At 40.5% G+C, this 16,973-nt stretch overlaps 1 protein-coding gene across 1 annotated transcript in view; it reads left to right on the top strand.

Annotated features, from left to right (window-relative positions):
- WHAMM (WASP homolog associated with actin, golgi membranes and microtubules) overlaps positions 1–13,181 on the top strand; it is a 42,413-nt gene extending 29,232 nt beyond the window's left edge. The window contains exons 5-10 of the mRNA XM_033920544.1: positions 328–493; positions 1,098–1,285; positions 4,175–4,261; positions 4,350–4,445; positions 6,068–6,494; positions 9,610–13,181. Coding sequence (XP_033776435.1) covers positions 328–493; positions 1,098–1,285; positions 4,175–4,261; positions 4,350–4,445; positions 6,068–6,494; positions 9,610–9,902 — 1,257 coding nt within the window. The 3' untranslated portion in view covers positions 9,903–13,181. The remainder of the gene's footprint in view (positions 1–327; positions 494–1,097; positions 1,286–4,174; positions 4,262–4,349; positions 4,446–6,067; positions 6,495–9,609) is intronic.
- Positions 13,182–16,973: the final 3,792 nt, after the last annotated feature.

Below are 16,973 nucleotides of genomic sequence, written 5' to 3' on the forward strand. Positions count from 1 at the left end.
GAAGGGAGGGTGGTTTTTAGTTGTATTAAAGATTTAATTAATAATATAATTGTTAGATTTATATGATATTTTGACTATAATATCTATGGAAAGGGGGGGTGGAGGAAATAAATTTATGTATGTAAGATGATAATATTAAGAATTTCAAGTGATGTGTATAAGTTCAATTGTAATAATATTTGTGCACTTGATTTAAGATGAAAAATGAATAAAGAATTGGAGAAAAAAAAAATTTACAAATCATATTTGTGTAGCAGAGTTAAGCTTTGTTCACAGTATTCATTTTCATGCTTTTTTTTTTTGTTTGTTTGTTTCACAAATGGAAAGATGGAGAATCTAGCTGAAAGGGAAAGCTCCATAGATACATTAGATAAACTGGAAATGCAGTATTATGAAACGCAGCTGGAGCTATATGCCATTCAGTTCGAGATCGTAAAGCATGAAGAAATGCTGCTGATGGCACAGCTGGACACTATCAGGAGACAGATAAAAGGTAAAGAGAACTGGAGACCATGAAGTCTAGCAGGAAACAGATCTGCTTTGGAAATTACATCTGATCACTCCCCCCCCCCCCTCCATTTCTGGGCTCCAGCTCCCTAAGGGTTCTCATCTGTTGCTGAATCTCGTTTGAATCTGTAGGGAAAGGGAGGGAGCCTGGTCCTAAGTAACCCAGCTCCCAATTCCAGGATTTATGGTAGTTCCTCCCACTCCTCTTAAGTGTAAGTTTGTAATGTCTTTGTTTCCAATGTATTTTCAATAATATGGACCCCTTCTTTTATTTGTGAATCGCTCTGAAATAATGATATTGCAATTGAGTCAAAATTTTAATAAAACTTGAAAGGATGTTGTACTGGAAAAAAAATCTGCAATTTCTGTGCTGTTAAGAATTTTCCATTTGGCCTGATTGTTCTCCGAGAAGAATCGTGATTTGGCCTTCCAGTATGGCAGCGATTCATTTCTGTTGCACTGCATCATATTCCTCCCCCACAATCCAGTAAACCCCTTTGTCTGGCTTTTCAGTGACAGTTTATCTGCTCAGCTTTGGTTTAAATACACTTGTTGTTTGTGCTTTTCACATCTGATGTCTGCATTTGTAGAAAAGGAGGATGAAGTTGTTTACTATGATGCCTGTGAAGATCCTGGTGAACTTAACGCAGCTGATTGGACAAGCTCCCAACATCATGCTCGGGGATCAGAGATGAGGAGGCTGAGGCTCAAGGCTCAGCAGCTGGAGTCGAAGAGAGGGAACATCTGTGTCAGGAGAGCTTACCTCCGTAACAAAAAGGTAAATTGGTTCAGCAGTTACTCAGCTTTTGATAATGATGTACTGTAATTGGGATAAGTTTTTCCACAGATGAGTCTGAAAGGAATGTCAACCTAGTCCTTGGGATAATTTCCTAAAAGAAAAGTTCATAGGCCATTATTGAGATGGCTTGGGGAAATCCACTGCTTATTCCTAGGATAAGCAGCATATAATCTGTTTTATTACTTGGGACCTGGGTTGGCCACTGTTGGAAACAGGATACTGGGCTTGATGGACCTTCGGTCTGTCCCAGTATGGCAGGTCTTATGTTCACATCTAGCTAACTGAGTTTGAGGATGCCCACAGTGAATATACATGAATGCGATTTGCATACAATGGATGCAGTGCATCTAAATTAATCTCATGGATGTTCATTATGAATAACCTGAAAAGCTGGCTGGCTGGATGTGTTCCAAAGACTGGGTTGAGAAGCACTGCCTTAGAGGGAAGATTTAGAGAGGAGTCAGAGGAGAAGAACAGGTGTTCCACCCAGCTATGCACTCCCTTGCACTTAAGCACTGTCTCGTGGAATAGTGTGCAGTGCACTTAGGCATTTACTGTAGGCACTGCTTACTGTATGCACTTATGCACACTGCTATAGAGTTGCCTTTCATGTTCTTGGGAATAAATCGCCACAGGCCAAGCACAAAAATATCTTCATAGCCAACCATTCTGCAGGAGGGAAAAGGCCTGGGCCAAATATCTCCAGTTGATAGAGCTCAGAAGATTTACTGAATGAAAGTTCTCAGGTTCTGGGCCAAACAGAAAAGCTTTTGTTTTTATTATGTTGGGAAATGCTGGTTGTTTTGGTTTTGTTCTTCTCCTCCAACAGATATTGAAAACTAGGGTGAAGGGAAGAAGAAAGAGTCTCCCTGAACCTGAAGAGTAGTAGTGAGTGGTCTATGTTAGGAGAAAAGAAAAAGGATCTCTGAAACCTGCTCAGTATATGAAGGAAATGAAATAGAACTGCTGCACGGGTTTGTGAAAAGATGTGCATGGCTGCACAGCTGTGGAGTTTAGAAGAAATGTTGCAGTGGCTTATTTTTGTGGTGACCCGTCAAATGCATAGCCCAACAAATGCGCGCACTGAATGGGAGGTCAAATGCACCCCGACAATTGCGCTACCCGATCACAATCCATAGCGGATACTATTTTCTCTTTGAGGGACAGGGCCTGAAGAGTCTGAGCAAATCAGGGCCTTCCAGATATCCACTTATGGCAGATTCAGATTGGTGTGCGCATTTCACAGGGTGCAATTGTCGTGCGCAGATTTGTCGTTGGGTCATTTTTTGGGGTCAGCCAAGGGATGGATTGAGTTGATCATGCATTTCTTCTTTGTTCTCAACCTCCCCCTCCCCCCCTAAAAAAAAAAAAAAATTGGGCTTGAGGCCCCTCCAGAAGTTCAGCACCATTGCATTGCTGGTGGGAAGCCTATGCCTACCAGCCAAGATGTGCTGTTTCATAAGGAAGTTTTCCAGCCGCTGATGCCAGCACTCCTTTTGCACGCTCAATGAATACTGAGGCAGCACCGGTGGTGAGCATTCAGGTAATAGATTTCAGCTGGTAGAGCTTGGGCTTCCCACCAGCCAATCAAGGATGCTTCACTTTTTGAGGGAGTCTGAGCCCAAATTGGTGGGGGGGGGGAGGGTGGAATGCCCTCAAAGTCCCCCTGCGGTGCTGCCATTGATCAGGGGCAGGCATAGCATAATAGCACAAAACCTGCCAAAGCCTCGGTTGTCCACCTTCTCCCCACTAAAACTGCTCTACCCATGGTTTATGGAGAGAACAGACTTAAAACAACTTTGAACGCAGCATTTATGCAGATTGCCCTGCAGTTTTATTTGTCTATACATTCAGCGTCATCATTTATCATGTCCTTCCCGCCATAATTTTTTTTTTAACGCTGCCCTACATGGTTTTAAGAAAAAAAAAAAAAAAAAAAGGAAAACAGAAGCATCAGGAGACTTTTCTGCCCAAGCATTTTTTAAAATTTAACTTTTCATTGAAATAATAAAAATCCAAATATGACATAGTGTAATCCTTCAGTACCTGGTTATTATAAGCATATCCAAAAAATAAAATAAAATATTACAAAACACTTAACAAAACCCAACTAACCCCTTCATTTACATCCCCCGGCTCCCCCGCCCCCAGCCATTGAAAGCAACAGAGTGTGGGAATGAATGTGCAACTGAATTTGATCCGCTTTCGCTAGGATTACAGGGAGACCAGGCAGGTTTAACTTTTTCCTAGAAGATTCCACTAAAAGGCAGTATGCCATAGTAACCTGGTGTACCCATTTCTGTTTTACAAGCTCGCATATAGTGTGTGTGGGGGGGGGGGACCGGGCCGGGCCGGGCCCACCTTCCCTGACATTATTTAAATATCAGCCAGATGCAGCAGAAAATGACAAGATATTGATTGACTTTGAATTCAGGTTAGCTGTGAGAAGTGAAAGGTTTTCCAGGTTCATCTCTCGCCATGTTTGGTTATATTAGTCTCTAACAGCGGCCTGGAGCTTATAGATACATATATATGGGGCTCTTACAGTGTGGAGCACTAGGATTATTTTATGCGGTTCTTACTCTTCTGGGCCGGTTTAGTCCACACAATGAGATGTTACAGGCCCCAATCTCTGAGTAGAGGAGGGACAATGTTCATTCACTGGGAAATGAGCATTGTGTGCTAGGAAAAAGACATGTTACTAGCACAAACTGCTGTGAGGATGACATAGTGAATTCATTCAGTATGCCCTTAGTATCCTCACCTCAGACAGCAGCTCTGAGCCAGATTATTGTCTCTCTGTTGGTATGTATATTGCTTCCAGGCAACAGGAAAAAGCTACAGCATATGATTCTGCTTTCTCTCCAGGATAAATGTCAGGAGACACAAGAGCTTAAACTGCAGCAAGCCCAAGAAACTATGAAGCACTTTCATCAACATCACAGTATACAGATGGTGAGCGGGTAAAGGAAAACTTTTATCGGGCTTTGAGGAACATGTTACTTTTTCAGGCTGATCAAAAATCATGTGTGCTTAAGTGCAGAAAAGAGACAAGAGGAAAGAAGATGAAAAAAGGAAAAAGGAATGGGTTGATCAAGAACGGCAGAAGACTCTGCAGAGACTGAAGTCATTTAAAGAGGTAGCTATTTCCCCACTCGTAATGTTGTCCTTTTCTTGGTGGGTGGGTGGGTGGTGTGCTCTTACCAAGATAGACATGATACTACTCACATGCACCCAGCTGTTGCCTCCTTACTGAGAAACAGTTTGTCATATTTTTCCAACACTTCATCAGGGGAAGCGTGCCATTGTGACATATTCTGAGCTTGGACTTTAACATGTGGGTTTTGGGTTTTTTTTAATACTGTTTGCTGTTTCTTAGAAATATTGGAAAGGAGAATTTCTTTTCTTAAGTAGTAATTGTAGTAGTAAATAGGAAGGACAATTCTTTATAGATTGAGATTTTAAGAAACAAGAAATACCAGGAGGTTATTCCTGTTATGTTTAATCACAGCGCTAAATCTTTTTAGCAGAGTAATAGATAGAGTAATATGTTCTTATGTACTATTCTATTATTTTTTCCTTCAGGAATTGTCGTCGTTCTGGCGATATTTCTCCACTTTTTTGGGGGGTGCATAATGCAAAACTATAGTGCTGTACATCTTTAGAAGAAGCAAATAGCCATTTACTAAATTGTCATGTGCTTCATAGTTGATGTATGTGAGAGGACTTGGAAAATCTCCCATTGAAATTCTTTAAACAGAAAACATCATTACATGGAAAAAAATCCATTATCTAGAACAGTGTATTGTAAACTGTGTGCCTACCAGATGTGCCACAAAATGCTGGGGAGGAGGAGAGGTGCTGGTGTTAGCTGACCACCTACAGGACGTATCTCTTGTGGCAAGAGGCATATCCTGTAGGTAGTCAGCCGGAGCCAGTGCCTCACCTCTCTCTGCGCCTCTTCCCTTTCAGCACCCCTCATTGGCGGCTCAGGGCCCTGTCTGGAGGACCTTTGTGCATGTGTGGATGTCGACCTGATGACATCAGGCAGGCATGTGATGTCATCATGTCGATGTCCGCGCACTTCCAGGTGCCTCGAGCCACGGCCTCCACATTTAGTGCGCCACGGCTTCGCAAAGTTTGCGAGACACTGATCTAGAACAAGCCTTGTCACAAACGTTCTGGATAAAAAGTGCTTTTCTGTGTAGTAGTTATATACCAGTGGTCTCAAACTCGCGGCCCGCCAGGTACTAATTTGAGGCCCTCGATATGTTTATCATAATCACAAAAGTATAATAAAACAGATTCTTGATCATTTGCCACTTTAGCTATAAATTACAATATTATTATTAAGACTTAGCCAAAAGGAAAGATTTATAAACTATAAAGAGTTTTACCTCATGCAAAATTGTCATTTCTTTAAGAAAACATTAACTATTTTTTCTGAGACCATCCAAGTACCTACAAATCCAAAATGTAGCCCTGCAAAGGGTTTGAGTTTGAGACCGCTATTAAATACCCGGAAGAGATTTCTCATGTTTCAGTTGGGTAAGATTAAGCATTCCTTTTAAATAAGTTTTGTTTCATTTTGCTGAAATTAAGACAAGTCTACCTGTGACACTAGTGCTTTTACTGCATTCACTGTTCTTTCTCTCATGAATTACTTAAATTGTGGATATTCTTTGATTGTTTTAATTTGTTTAGAAACAAGTCATTCTGCCAGTTCCAGCTATATCAGTGTTTTATTCTTTTCATTTTTAGAAATGCCCGACTAATTTTGTATTGAAAACATCTTCCTCTCAAACCCTTGAAAGACATTCACAGGGTGTTTCCCAGCATCCCTCAGTTACCAACATATATTCCATGCAGTCAGTAGACTCTCCAGTATCACAAAGTAGAGACTGCTCAAAGGCCCAGAAAGACTTCTCTGAACAAATATTTATTTCATCTGTGGACCTGAAGGAAGAAAACCACAATGGAATGCTTCTGCAGCCAACCCGACATCTGCCACCAATACCGCCGCCGCCTCCACCGCCGCCTCCTCCACCCATTCCTCAGCTTCTACGGTCAAGACCATCATTAGAAACTGATTCTAAGCCTTTACCCTTGATCTGTGAAGAATCTGCCAAAAGCCCTACTCCAGAAAGACGGGAAGTCTCTCTTAAACCCCCTTTAAATCATCGCACAGGTAAATCAGAAATGTTTATTTATCTTTTAAAGATCATCTAACCTAGACATTAAACTTTTGTGTGCACTGTTCTCTTTTTGGTTTTTCCTAAGAGATTTTTAATATTGCTGTGTTCATCCTCCTGCATGTGGATAAGCAACGACAGGTTACTGCATAGGTAGCACTGGTGCCGATTCGATCCTGCTGCTGTACACAATGTAAGCAAGAAACAACAACGAAGGTAACTTAGGGTGCTTGGCCGTTTCATTTCACAACAAAGACTTAACGCAAACATCATTGTTGTTTCTACAACCGGCTAGCAAAGTCCAAAAACATATATGGGTTTATGTTTATTTGTTTACTTAATTACGTTTCAGTATTGTTATTTTCTGCATTTTTATATAGATGTTGATGTATATACAATGTTTGTGTATTCATAGCATTTTAATATATGTTTTTCTAGACTCCTGAGGTAGGCCACTTTGGGTCAAAACACAATCGTGTCAAGTCTTTGTCATGAAATAAAACGACCATAAGTCACCTTTGTTGTTGTTTCTTGCTTTACAAGTTCTGGGAAGGTGGTATCTCTTGTTTCTCCAAGCCATACACAGTATTCCTGATGCCCATTAACATGCAGGACAAGACAAAGATCATTTTCGTAATCACTAGTGTAACAATCCCAGCAGTTTTATAGTGCAGTTTTTATGCATTTTCAATTAACATGGGGATGAAGATTTTAGTTTTAAAGGTGTGCTATGAGGTTGGCATTTACTTTCATCATTGTCCCCTCAGAAATATACCACAAATACTTGCTCTGCCTTTTCAGTGAATAGTGTTTTTGTTCATAAAACAATGTACGCTTAGATAAAAATGGAATGTAAATGTCATGTTAATTTATAGTGCTCTTTAATTCCCCTTCAGACAATCCTTTCACAATGCCTTTTACATCTCAAATATTTTTGAATGAAGTGAAGGTGACCAGTAGTCACCAGTTTCTGGAGTAGAATGCTATTTTACTTGCAAACAGGACTTTTTTGTTGTTCCCCCTTAAAGCTAGTACATGTGTTTTGTTTAGAGAGAGAATTTACATGCTGACAAAAGCTAAATTGCACCATCCAGTTGAATGATTTTTCTTCCTCTTATTTATAAATCCTTTCTATATGGTAACTTACATTGGGATTCTTCAAGTCCAGTGGCGTACCTAGCATATGTGACACCCGGGGCCCATCATTTTTTGGCACCCCCCATCTGTATGAAAACATGATTTTTAGTAACAATCCACACGTCACACATGAGTACCTAGGAAAAGGCAGCATCTTACATACTGCAATGAGCAGTGCAACATCAATACACCCATTGTAAAACTAAACAAGCCAGACTAGTACAGATCAATCCAGCCAATCCTAACAAAAAAACATGTCTTTCGAACACACAGAACACAGAAAACACCTTCACCTAGTATGGAATATATAATCACAAACTAACCCCTCCGTCTTTTACAAAACTGTAGTGTGGATTTTAGCTACGGAGGTAACAGTTCTGACGCTCATAGAATTCTGAGCATCAGAGCTGTTACCACCACGGCTGGTGCTAAAAAATGCTCCACAGTTTTGTAAAAGGGGGGATAAAATAGAAATACTTAGACAAAGGTTAAATTGAACCAGCAAGAAGCTGGACTCTGCATACAATGCTCCACAGAAACAGTGACAATAAATAAATAGAAAATAAATAAATAGACAATAAATAAATAGAAAACTTTTTTCTACCTTTGTGGTTTCTGCTTTCCTCATCTTCTTGTAACTCTCTTCCTTCCATCCACTGTCTGTCGTCTCTCTTCCCCTATATGGAATCTTCTCTCCTTCTATGCCCCTTCCAGAAACTGTATGCCTCGCCCTTCCATCTCTCCTTTCACTCCCATTGGTCTGGCATCTCTCTCCTCTCCTTCCCTACCTCTCCTCTGCAATCCCTTTCCCTTTTTTCCCTCATTTTCCTTTTCAATTTATTTTCTGCATCAGTCTAGGTTACGTTTTTACTACCCTCTCATCAATGTCCTTTTTTACTGTCTACCTAAAGCTTGCCACCTCTTTCCCTCACCCCTCCAGTGTTTCCCTAACTCAATCCTTTTCTCCCCATCATGTGCCCTCCTTTTATTTATCCCCTCCTTCCATCATATACCCTCTTTCTCCAACCCTTCCATCTAGTACCTTCTCCTCTCTCTGTCTACTTCCATCCAACGTCTGCTCCCCTCTTTCTCTCCTCCCATTTCCTTCCTGCATTTACTCCCTTATCTCTCCCATCTGCACTTCCATCCAGCATAGGCCACCCACCTCTCCTGGTTGGCTTCTTAACTGGCTTATCTTAACTGAGGGAGTGCGTACCTACGTCGGGCGAAAAGGGACTCGTGTATGCGCAGTGCAGGCTAATCGCAAACTTTCTAAACTTAAAGTTGTGATTCACTTTTCAAGTGTCTATACTGGGGCTCTGGTGACATCACCCATCAGTGAGAATATTTGTCTGCTGTCCCTGGATAAAACCTATTACGGTAAGTAACTGTGCTTTATCCCAGGACAAGCAGGCAGTAACTGTGCTTTTTCTTCTATTGTGTAAATAAATACAATGCTGTGATCAGTCCCATTCAGCTGCAAAGCTACGCTCAAATGGATATATATTTGCATGTGCCAGAATTATGAACAGTGAAAATCACAGGTGGAGAATGACACGGGGACAAATTTTTCCCTGACCCGCAGGAACTCAATTTCCCGTCCCCACAAGTTTTGTCGCTGCCCCTGCCCCATTCCTGTAAGCGCTGCCTTAACTGCAAAAGCCTCTAACACTTATGATTTTAAAGTGTTTGAGGCTTGTGCAGAAGAGACGGAGCTTGCAGGAATGGGGCAGGAAAAGAACTCACCGGGATGGGAAAATGAATTTCCGTGGGGATGGGGAAAAACTTGTCCCCATGTCATTCTCTAATCCCAGGTGATGGGACTATTCAGTAGTTTATCTAGTTCAGGTTCCTTTCACTATTTATGTATAAAATATAGGAAACCAGAAAACTGACAAGTTATATTAAAAAAAAAAAAATAAATGTCTCCAAGTTCCGACTGGAGTAATAAATTTCTGTTTTGACATGTTACAGGATCTATGGATGAAGTTTTGGCTACTTTAAAGCGTGGTGAAACTCTTCTCCGTAAAGTTGAATGGCCTTCAGTGCCAGTTACAGGGGGCGATGTCAGAGAGAGCATCCTGCTAGCCATAAGGCAAGGAGTTAAACTAAGAAAAGTTAAAGAAGAGCCCAAGGTCGACATCAGCAAAGAATCAGAAAATGAATTTGAGAGAAGCATCAAGGCAGCCATTCAAAGAATTAAGAAAGTTTCAAATGACACCGATGAGGAAGAAATTAGTGATAAGAGTGGAGAGTGGGACAGTTAATGGAGGATATAAATATGTCGGCTTTCATGAAGTTTGTGCCTTGAAAAAAAAATAGTGTAGAAAATGATTTCCTTGTACAAGTTTTTGTGACACTGTATAATCTCTACTACAGTTAGATGATCTGTTATAGAGCACAGACCATTTTATTGTTTAGCAGAACTTTTAAAAATAATCACTCTGACTTCAGAGGACTGTATAACATCTCCTTAAGCTTCTTAAGGCTGAATTAAAGGACTGTGTCTAATTTAGACACACAAAGTGGACTGACATTTCTAATATCACTTAACCTCTGATGCTCATGTTGAAAATTTAGATGCATAAATTTCCAAGTTTATTTAAAATTTGTTATTCTGCTTATTCAGGCTTCTAGGTGGAGCACAATAATGTTAAAATTGTGGGTGATACATAAGATTTAAGATGTGCAAAAAAGAAGTTAATTTCCAGATCCGTTGATATTTGGATTACACTTCCACTTTGATTCATTTAATCTGACTTAAATGGCATAAATTGTATTTTATTCTATAATAGCACAAGAATTACACTTCACCAAGGGTATTCAGTCAAAATAGACCAATGTAAAGGGTGAAAAGACCTTAGTCACCCCTTTAATGCCCTAAGGTGCATATAGATTTTACCACGATCCTCAGCGGCACCACTTGGAGCTCAAACCAATCTCATTGCTCCAAGCTTTACGTGTCAATTCGTCATTGGATCAATAATTCATATTACGTTTTTTCATACTTTTCTTAACTTTTGTATATTTTTTGTATAGTTTTTTACATTAATAAGACTTCAATGTTCAATTTTAAGCATATGACTTAGCTTAATCATGTGGTCTCTGGCATGGGATTATAACACCGACATGTTTCGCTATGCAAGCTTTATCAAGGATAACCCCTGTTAAAGAACAAAAGTTAAAATTAATATTCAAGAAGATAGTTGTTAAAGTAACCAATCCTAATAGTACCCAAACAACTTTAAATTTCTCACCTCAGTGTGATATACCGCCAAACTCTGTGACCACTATATCTACAGAGATGGCGGCGGCGTCTTTTTCAGAAATTAAATAGAGCAGAACCTGGGACAACTGTACCCACGTGATTACGCGGCCACAGCGTCACGGGACTGCTTGCCGGATTTAAAGCTATATACTCAAATTTTTACTAGAGGAGACTGACAACCACCCAAACAAGGCTAGATCAACGTGCCCCACTCTAATTCCCCATTCAACCCATCTGGTATTACTGTATCTAAAACATATATCCAACGGTGCTCCTTATAATTTAGCCACTCTTCACTGTTACCCCCCTCCCAACCCGTAGCAAGGCTCTCTATTACCCGCCATTGAATCTGTTCCATATTATGCTGACTATCCACAAAGTGTTCCACCAAGGGAGCTTGCATGATCTTAGTTTTAACACGTGACTTATGCTCGTTCAGTCTTATGTGTACGGGCCTTGACGTACGGCCCACATACACAAGACTGCACGGGCACACAATCACATATACTACATTAGCTGATTGGCAATTTGTGTTAGTAGTAGATTTTATTATTTTGCCTGTATGAGGGTCCGTCCATGAGGAACCCTGAATAGTAGTGGCACACCATTGACAGTGCCCACACTCCATATGACTACCCTGTATCTGCTCTCTGTAGTTTCCCAATTTTTGCTGGATCAATACCTGCCCAATGGTCTTCCCTTTCCTAAAAGAGAACATGGGTATTTCATTAAATATAGAGTGAACCTGCAATATGTGCCAGTACTTCTTTATGAGGGATATCAGTTCTTTTGCAGCTATCGAATACGGAAGAACATAAATTAATCTATCCATAGTGTCTGCATGTTCTCTTTCGGCTAGCAGTAAATCTCGATTAGCATATTTTGCTCTTGTGAATGCCTGTTTTATTGATTTTAAAGGATAACCCCTAGCTTTAAAGCGATTACCTAAATCTCTAGCTGCTATTTTAAAATCTCGATCCTCAGAAGATATCCTGCGAGCCCTCAAAAATTGGCAGACTGGGAGGTTGAATTTTAAATGATAGGGGTGATGACTGGAGAAGTGCAGCAGAGTGTTTCGAGCTACTGATTTTCGGAAGAGTTGGGTTTTCAACCGACCTTCTTCCTTAATGATTTTTTTTTTCATATAACTAATTAGCCTACAAACAATTTCATTCTCAAGTCATTCGTGCAAAGACATTAAAATGTAGCACACAGCAAAAAAGAAAAAGAAACCCAATGTCTCCCCTTCTGCCCCCCATCTTTGTTCCTCTTTACCCAGTCAGCATGCCCAGATGGCTGTGAGACCCTTGCCACCCTGATGTCTGGAGGGACATCTCTGCTAATTAATACTTTCCATAACGCTTATTGTCAACAAGAACCAACACTAGTAATCTGCCTTTCCTCCATGTATCCGAGTGCACCTTTGCAGCATGCCCAGATCCAATCAGAACCAGTGGAAGGGGAATCTAAACTTGGATCCCCTGTGGCAAAATCCAGCACTCTGGAACTGGCGCTACGGTGTATTTTTATTTTTCATAACATATAACATAACTTTAGTCTTCTATACCGCCACAATCAGACGGTTTCTAGGCGGTTTACACCGAACAGAGCTGGACAACCAGCGAAATACAAAATACAAATAGCAAAAGTACAACATAGTTCTTAAGAATAGTCGGAGTAAAATGATTGTAATTAGTATAACTTCTCTTTAGGAAATTAATCTATCAAACAATGCAGTCTTGATTTTTTCCCGAAATGCGCCATAGGTCAGCCTGGCTCCATTGATGTAATTACCTAACCAGGACTGCTGTTTACCTGCTTGAAACATAAAAGTCTTATCCAAAAAGGACCTGTATTTACAACCAGTGATCTTTGGATAGGCAAATAAATTATAGCACGAAATGAGACAAAAGATAGGTAGGGGCTAATCCCCAAACTAACTTGAAGCAAATACAAGAGAACTTAAATATTACTCGTGCCTCCATCAACAGCCCAAATATCAGATGGATATAGATTGTTCTGGGTTCTTCTATATTAAAGTATTAGACAGAAATACAGCCGTCTATGGATTAGAATTCCCTGCAGTGTCTATTCTACGTAGAGCCGGAAGCCATGAAGCTTTTTTTTTTTTGTTTGCTTATTTATGGTTATCAATTTTCATTGTACTTTATTGAGTTTTCTTTTTTTTTATTGTATTGTAAACTACTTTGCTGGCTTCTGAAAAGCAATATATCCAGAATCTAATAAAGAATAAACCATTTTTTTATGTACCTCTGCACCAGCTGCTTGATAACCTCTTGTTCTTGTCAGCCTTCCTTCATACTTCAGCACAATCTCTTTAGCTTGTCTGCAAAGAAAGACATATTTATAACGTGAAACACAATATTGGCTAACTGTAATTTGCAGCGTGATGGTGAAAAGGCCCCTGTCCAATACTGTGGAATGTCTCTGTTCAACAGCAGGCACTGATTTCATGTACTGCTAATTTTACAGGATTGACAGCATGATCCTGGCTTGCAGAATGAGTTCCTCTTATGGATGCTCCATTGCATTACTGAAACTGCACTGCTCTAAGCGGCCACCAAACCGAGTGATCCGACGGTATGAGGGAGCAATAGCGAAATAAAAACAAACAAAGTAAAGCCCAACACCTTACTTGTGTCCATAAAAAGTGCAGGAAAAAATGTTGCGTAGCTCTTCATTGTCTTAAGATGACTCCAAACTGCTTTATAGTAATTTTCAATTGTTATTTTCATGGTTTGGTTTGGGGTTTTTTTCCTCAGAGGTCTTTGAAATTCCTGTTTTCTTTGTACAAAAATGTCCACGAAGAAATATTTTCACTTGCGCGGATTAGTAGCCTACCTGAGTGCCTTTAACTTCTGTCTCATTGGCCAAGGTCGACAGCGAATATCTGCCACAATCTCCTTTTGAAACTGGATATTCTGGAAAATTGTCTCTGGGTCATTATTATCCTCTTTTCCTTCTCCATTGTCGTCGTCATCTGAATTACTGAAATTCAGGAAGATGGAAGATTTAGAATAAACAAGATATATTTTAATAAATGATTTTCACAGTGTTTGCACAGCATATTTTGAAGCCAGGTATTATTATTATATTAATCTGTTTAATTCCATTATAGCCCATAAATCAGCTTGCAACAACAGTGTGCGGTATTCATGTCCAGATCTCACAGCAAGGCAAAGTGATGAATCTAACACAGGCAGAGAGTTCCTAAGAAAATCCCACCTTGAAATTTCAAGGATCCTTTCAGGCTGCTTGGATTTTTTTTTTCTGGATAAACTGTTGCACTTCAGGTCTTCCAAAAATAAAATTCAGTAGCTTTCAGTTCAGTAATCTGTTTTCATAGGCTGCCTTGCCTTAGTCCAAGAAATAGAAGTTACTGTCCATGGTCCTGAATTTCATGATTTACAGTGTACTACTCTTTGCTAATACCAAATGCCCCTTTGACAGCAGTGTAGCAGCACCATCTATAAAAATACATACTCAGAACTGTCCCAGAAACATGCAACCTCTTTGCTATGAACTCTTCCAGAAAACCAAAACATTCCGGTAGAAATCACGTTCATTCTGCATTCAGATGAGTCTAGAATGAATCTAACTTTAAAGAAAGATACAACAGGCTTCCATTCTTTTCCGAACATCTTTCAAATATCAATTGGAGCAGCTGTGAATGAAACTCGTTTCCCAGATGTGTTTTGAATTGTAGAAAAATGAAATGAGAACATTTCTTACCTCTGAAGTGGCTCTTGGTATGAGGTATATATTCGACTGGCATTCCTCTTCACACTTTTGTACCTTTTAGATTTGGGAGGTCTAAGAGTGCTAGACCTACTTATTGTTGTCATTAGCAGAATCTCAGGTTCTTTCCCAGCTAATTTGATATTATTAGAAATTTCCTGGATGCAGGAGGTTCCTGTGCAGTTGTGAGACTGGACAGATTGTAACTCTGTGCTCAGAAAGCAGAAGAGCAGAACAGCTTGTTAGTGGGGTGGCAGGGGGTGGAGGGGAGGGAAGGAGCAGCCAAAGCCTTAAGGGGCCAGCATGCACTATACCTCTGCAATGCACTGAACTTATAAAGAGATTGCAAGAAAATAACTATGGGACACATCTTATTATTTAGTGAAGACTAAAAAGGCTTGATTCTTAGAGTGGCTTCATACAGGCACAAAACTGATCAAACCCCTGTATGATGTGGTTTTATGCAGGCTGTTCTTTCAGACATGATGGAAGCGATCAACCTAAGAATGAGACAAAATCCACTCAAGTATAAAAGCCTAATACCAGTAATTATTAATTTAGAAAGAACTTCTTTGGCATTTTTGATTTTGTAATGGTCTGAAGCTTGTTACTTTGAAGAAACGAGAAAAAAAAACCACCTATGTTATGCAGAATAAGAGATAAATTATTAAAATATGACAAGGTTTTGTAGTTACTTCACATAAACAGCCTGTTTTACAAAGCCGCGTTAGCGGCTGCTGTGCGGCAACAGCCCCAAAGCCATTTAAGGGCTCCTTTTACTAAGCTGCGATAGTGAGCATTGAGCTGGCGTTAGTTCTAGCCGCATAGCACAGGTTTAGTGCGAACGGCAATTCTGCGCGTGCTAAAAATGCTTTCACAGCTTAGCAATAGGAGCCCTAAATCTCTATTGGCTTCGGGGCCGTTACCGTGCAGCAGGCGGTAGCGTGGCTTTGTAAAACAGGCCCAAACTGTCAAAATCAATGCACAATGACTGTACAACTTTCCCGGTAAACTGTTAGGTCATTCCCGGCATCTTCCCATGCAAGTGGAGCACAGAATGAGAACAATTTTATAAATTAGGCATTACAATTTGGGACGGATTCTATAAAGGGTGCCTCAATAGTTGGTTTAAAAAATGAATTAATTGGATTATAGACGCCTATCCAATTCTATAAAAAAAATAGGCACCTATTGCGTCATGCCTAAGTGAACATTTCTAGATGCCACTAAGTGCATTTCTCCCAAACCTTAGGTGCCTGAAATTTCGGCCTTCAAAACCCTGGCCTACATTTCAGATGACTAAGGGCTAGATTCATTAACCCCCGATTCCATGTCCGATCCGTGCCCGATTGCATGCAGGCTGACGAATTCAGAAAAGGCCTGCATGCAAATGGAGACGATCGTTAACACGCCCCCCATCCACCGCACGGATCGCTAGAGAGCGATCCCGACGCATGTGCAGACTATCTGTAGATGGTCTGCGCATGCGTCTAAGAGCTGTGACTTTTTTTAAACTTTTACTTTTCTAAACAGCCCAACGAGCCTGTGGTTTTAACCCACTTTAAACCCACGGGTTAAAACCATGGGCTCGCAGTGCGGGGAAGGGCAGGAGATCAGGGTTGAGTTGGGGCGGCAGGAGAGATTTGGGACAGGCAGGAGATCAGGGCTGAGACGGGGCAGAGAAGCAAGGTGGCAGAAGGCAGGGCAGTCGGAAAGGACCTCAGCGGTCGCTTACTTTGGATCGACCATCCCAGTCGGTGTTGCTTTTTTTAATTTTATTAAATCGCTTCCTTCCTGTTTTGCATGCTGATTCCCCTCATTTGCATGCACAGATCAGGATGGGATCGCTACACAGGTTAGTGAATCGGGTCACAATGGGCTCACAAACCGATCGATACACGATCGGTTTGCTTTGTGAATCTAGCCCTAAGTTTTTCATAGGCACCTCTAGCTACAGTTCTGTAAAGTGTGATCGACACATGGCCGGTGCCATTTTTCTAGCTGCTGGCAGATTTAGGCACTGTTTATAGAATCAGAGCCTTTATGCACATAAATATTTAGAATATATGTACATATGTCAGCATGCCAGCTAAGCTTTTTTTTTTTTTGCAAATACATGTTTAATTTACACAGCACATATTGGCTAGGGACAGAGCATGGGTGGAGTTCCCATGTACACATGTAATTTACAGAAGACTGCAACTTACACAGGATTTCTACTGCACTTAAGCACTCATACTTCCATCAGCGGTGTGGCTTATGTCTACATGTTAAGGACACATATATCCGCTGAGGATAGTATTCTATGAAG

This window comes from Geotrypetes seraphini, chromosome 14, assembly GCF_902459505.1.
Source record: "Geotrypetes seraphini chromosome 14, aGeoSer1.1, whole genome shotgun sequence".
Lineage (NCBI taxonomy): Eukaryota > Metazoa > Chordata > Amphibia > Gymnophiona > Dermophiidae > Geotrypetes > Geotrypetes seraphini.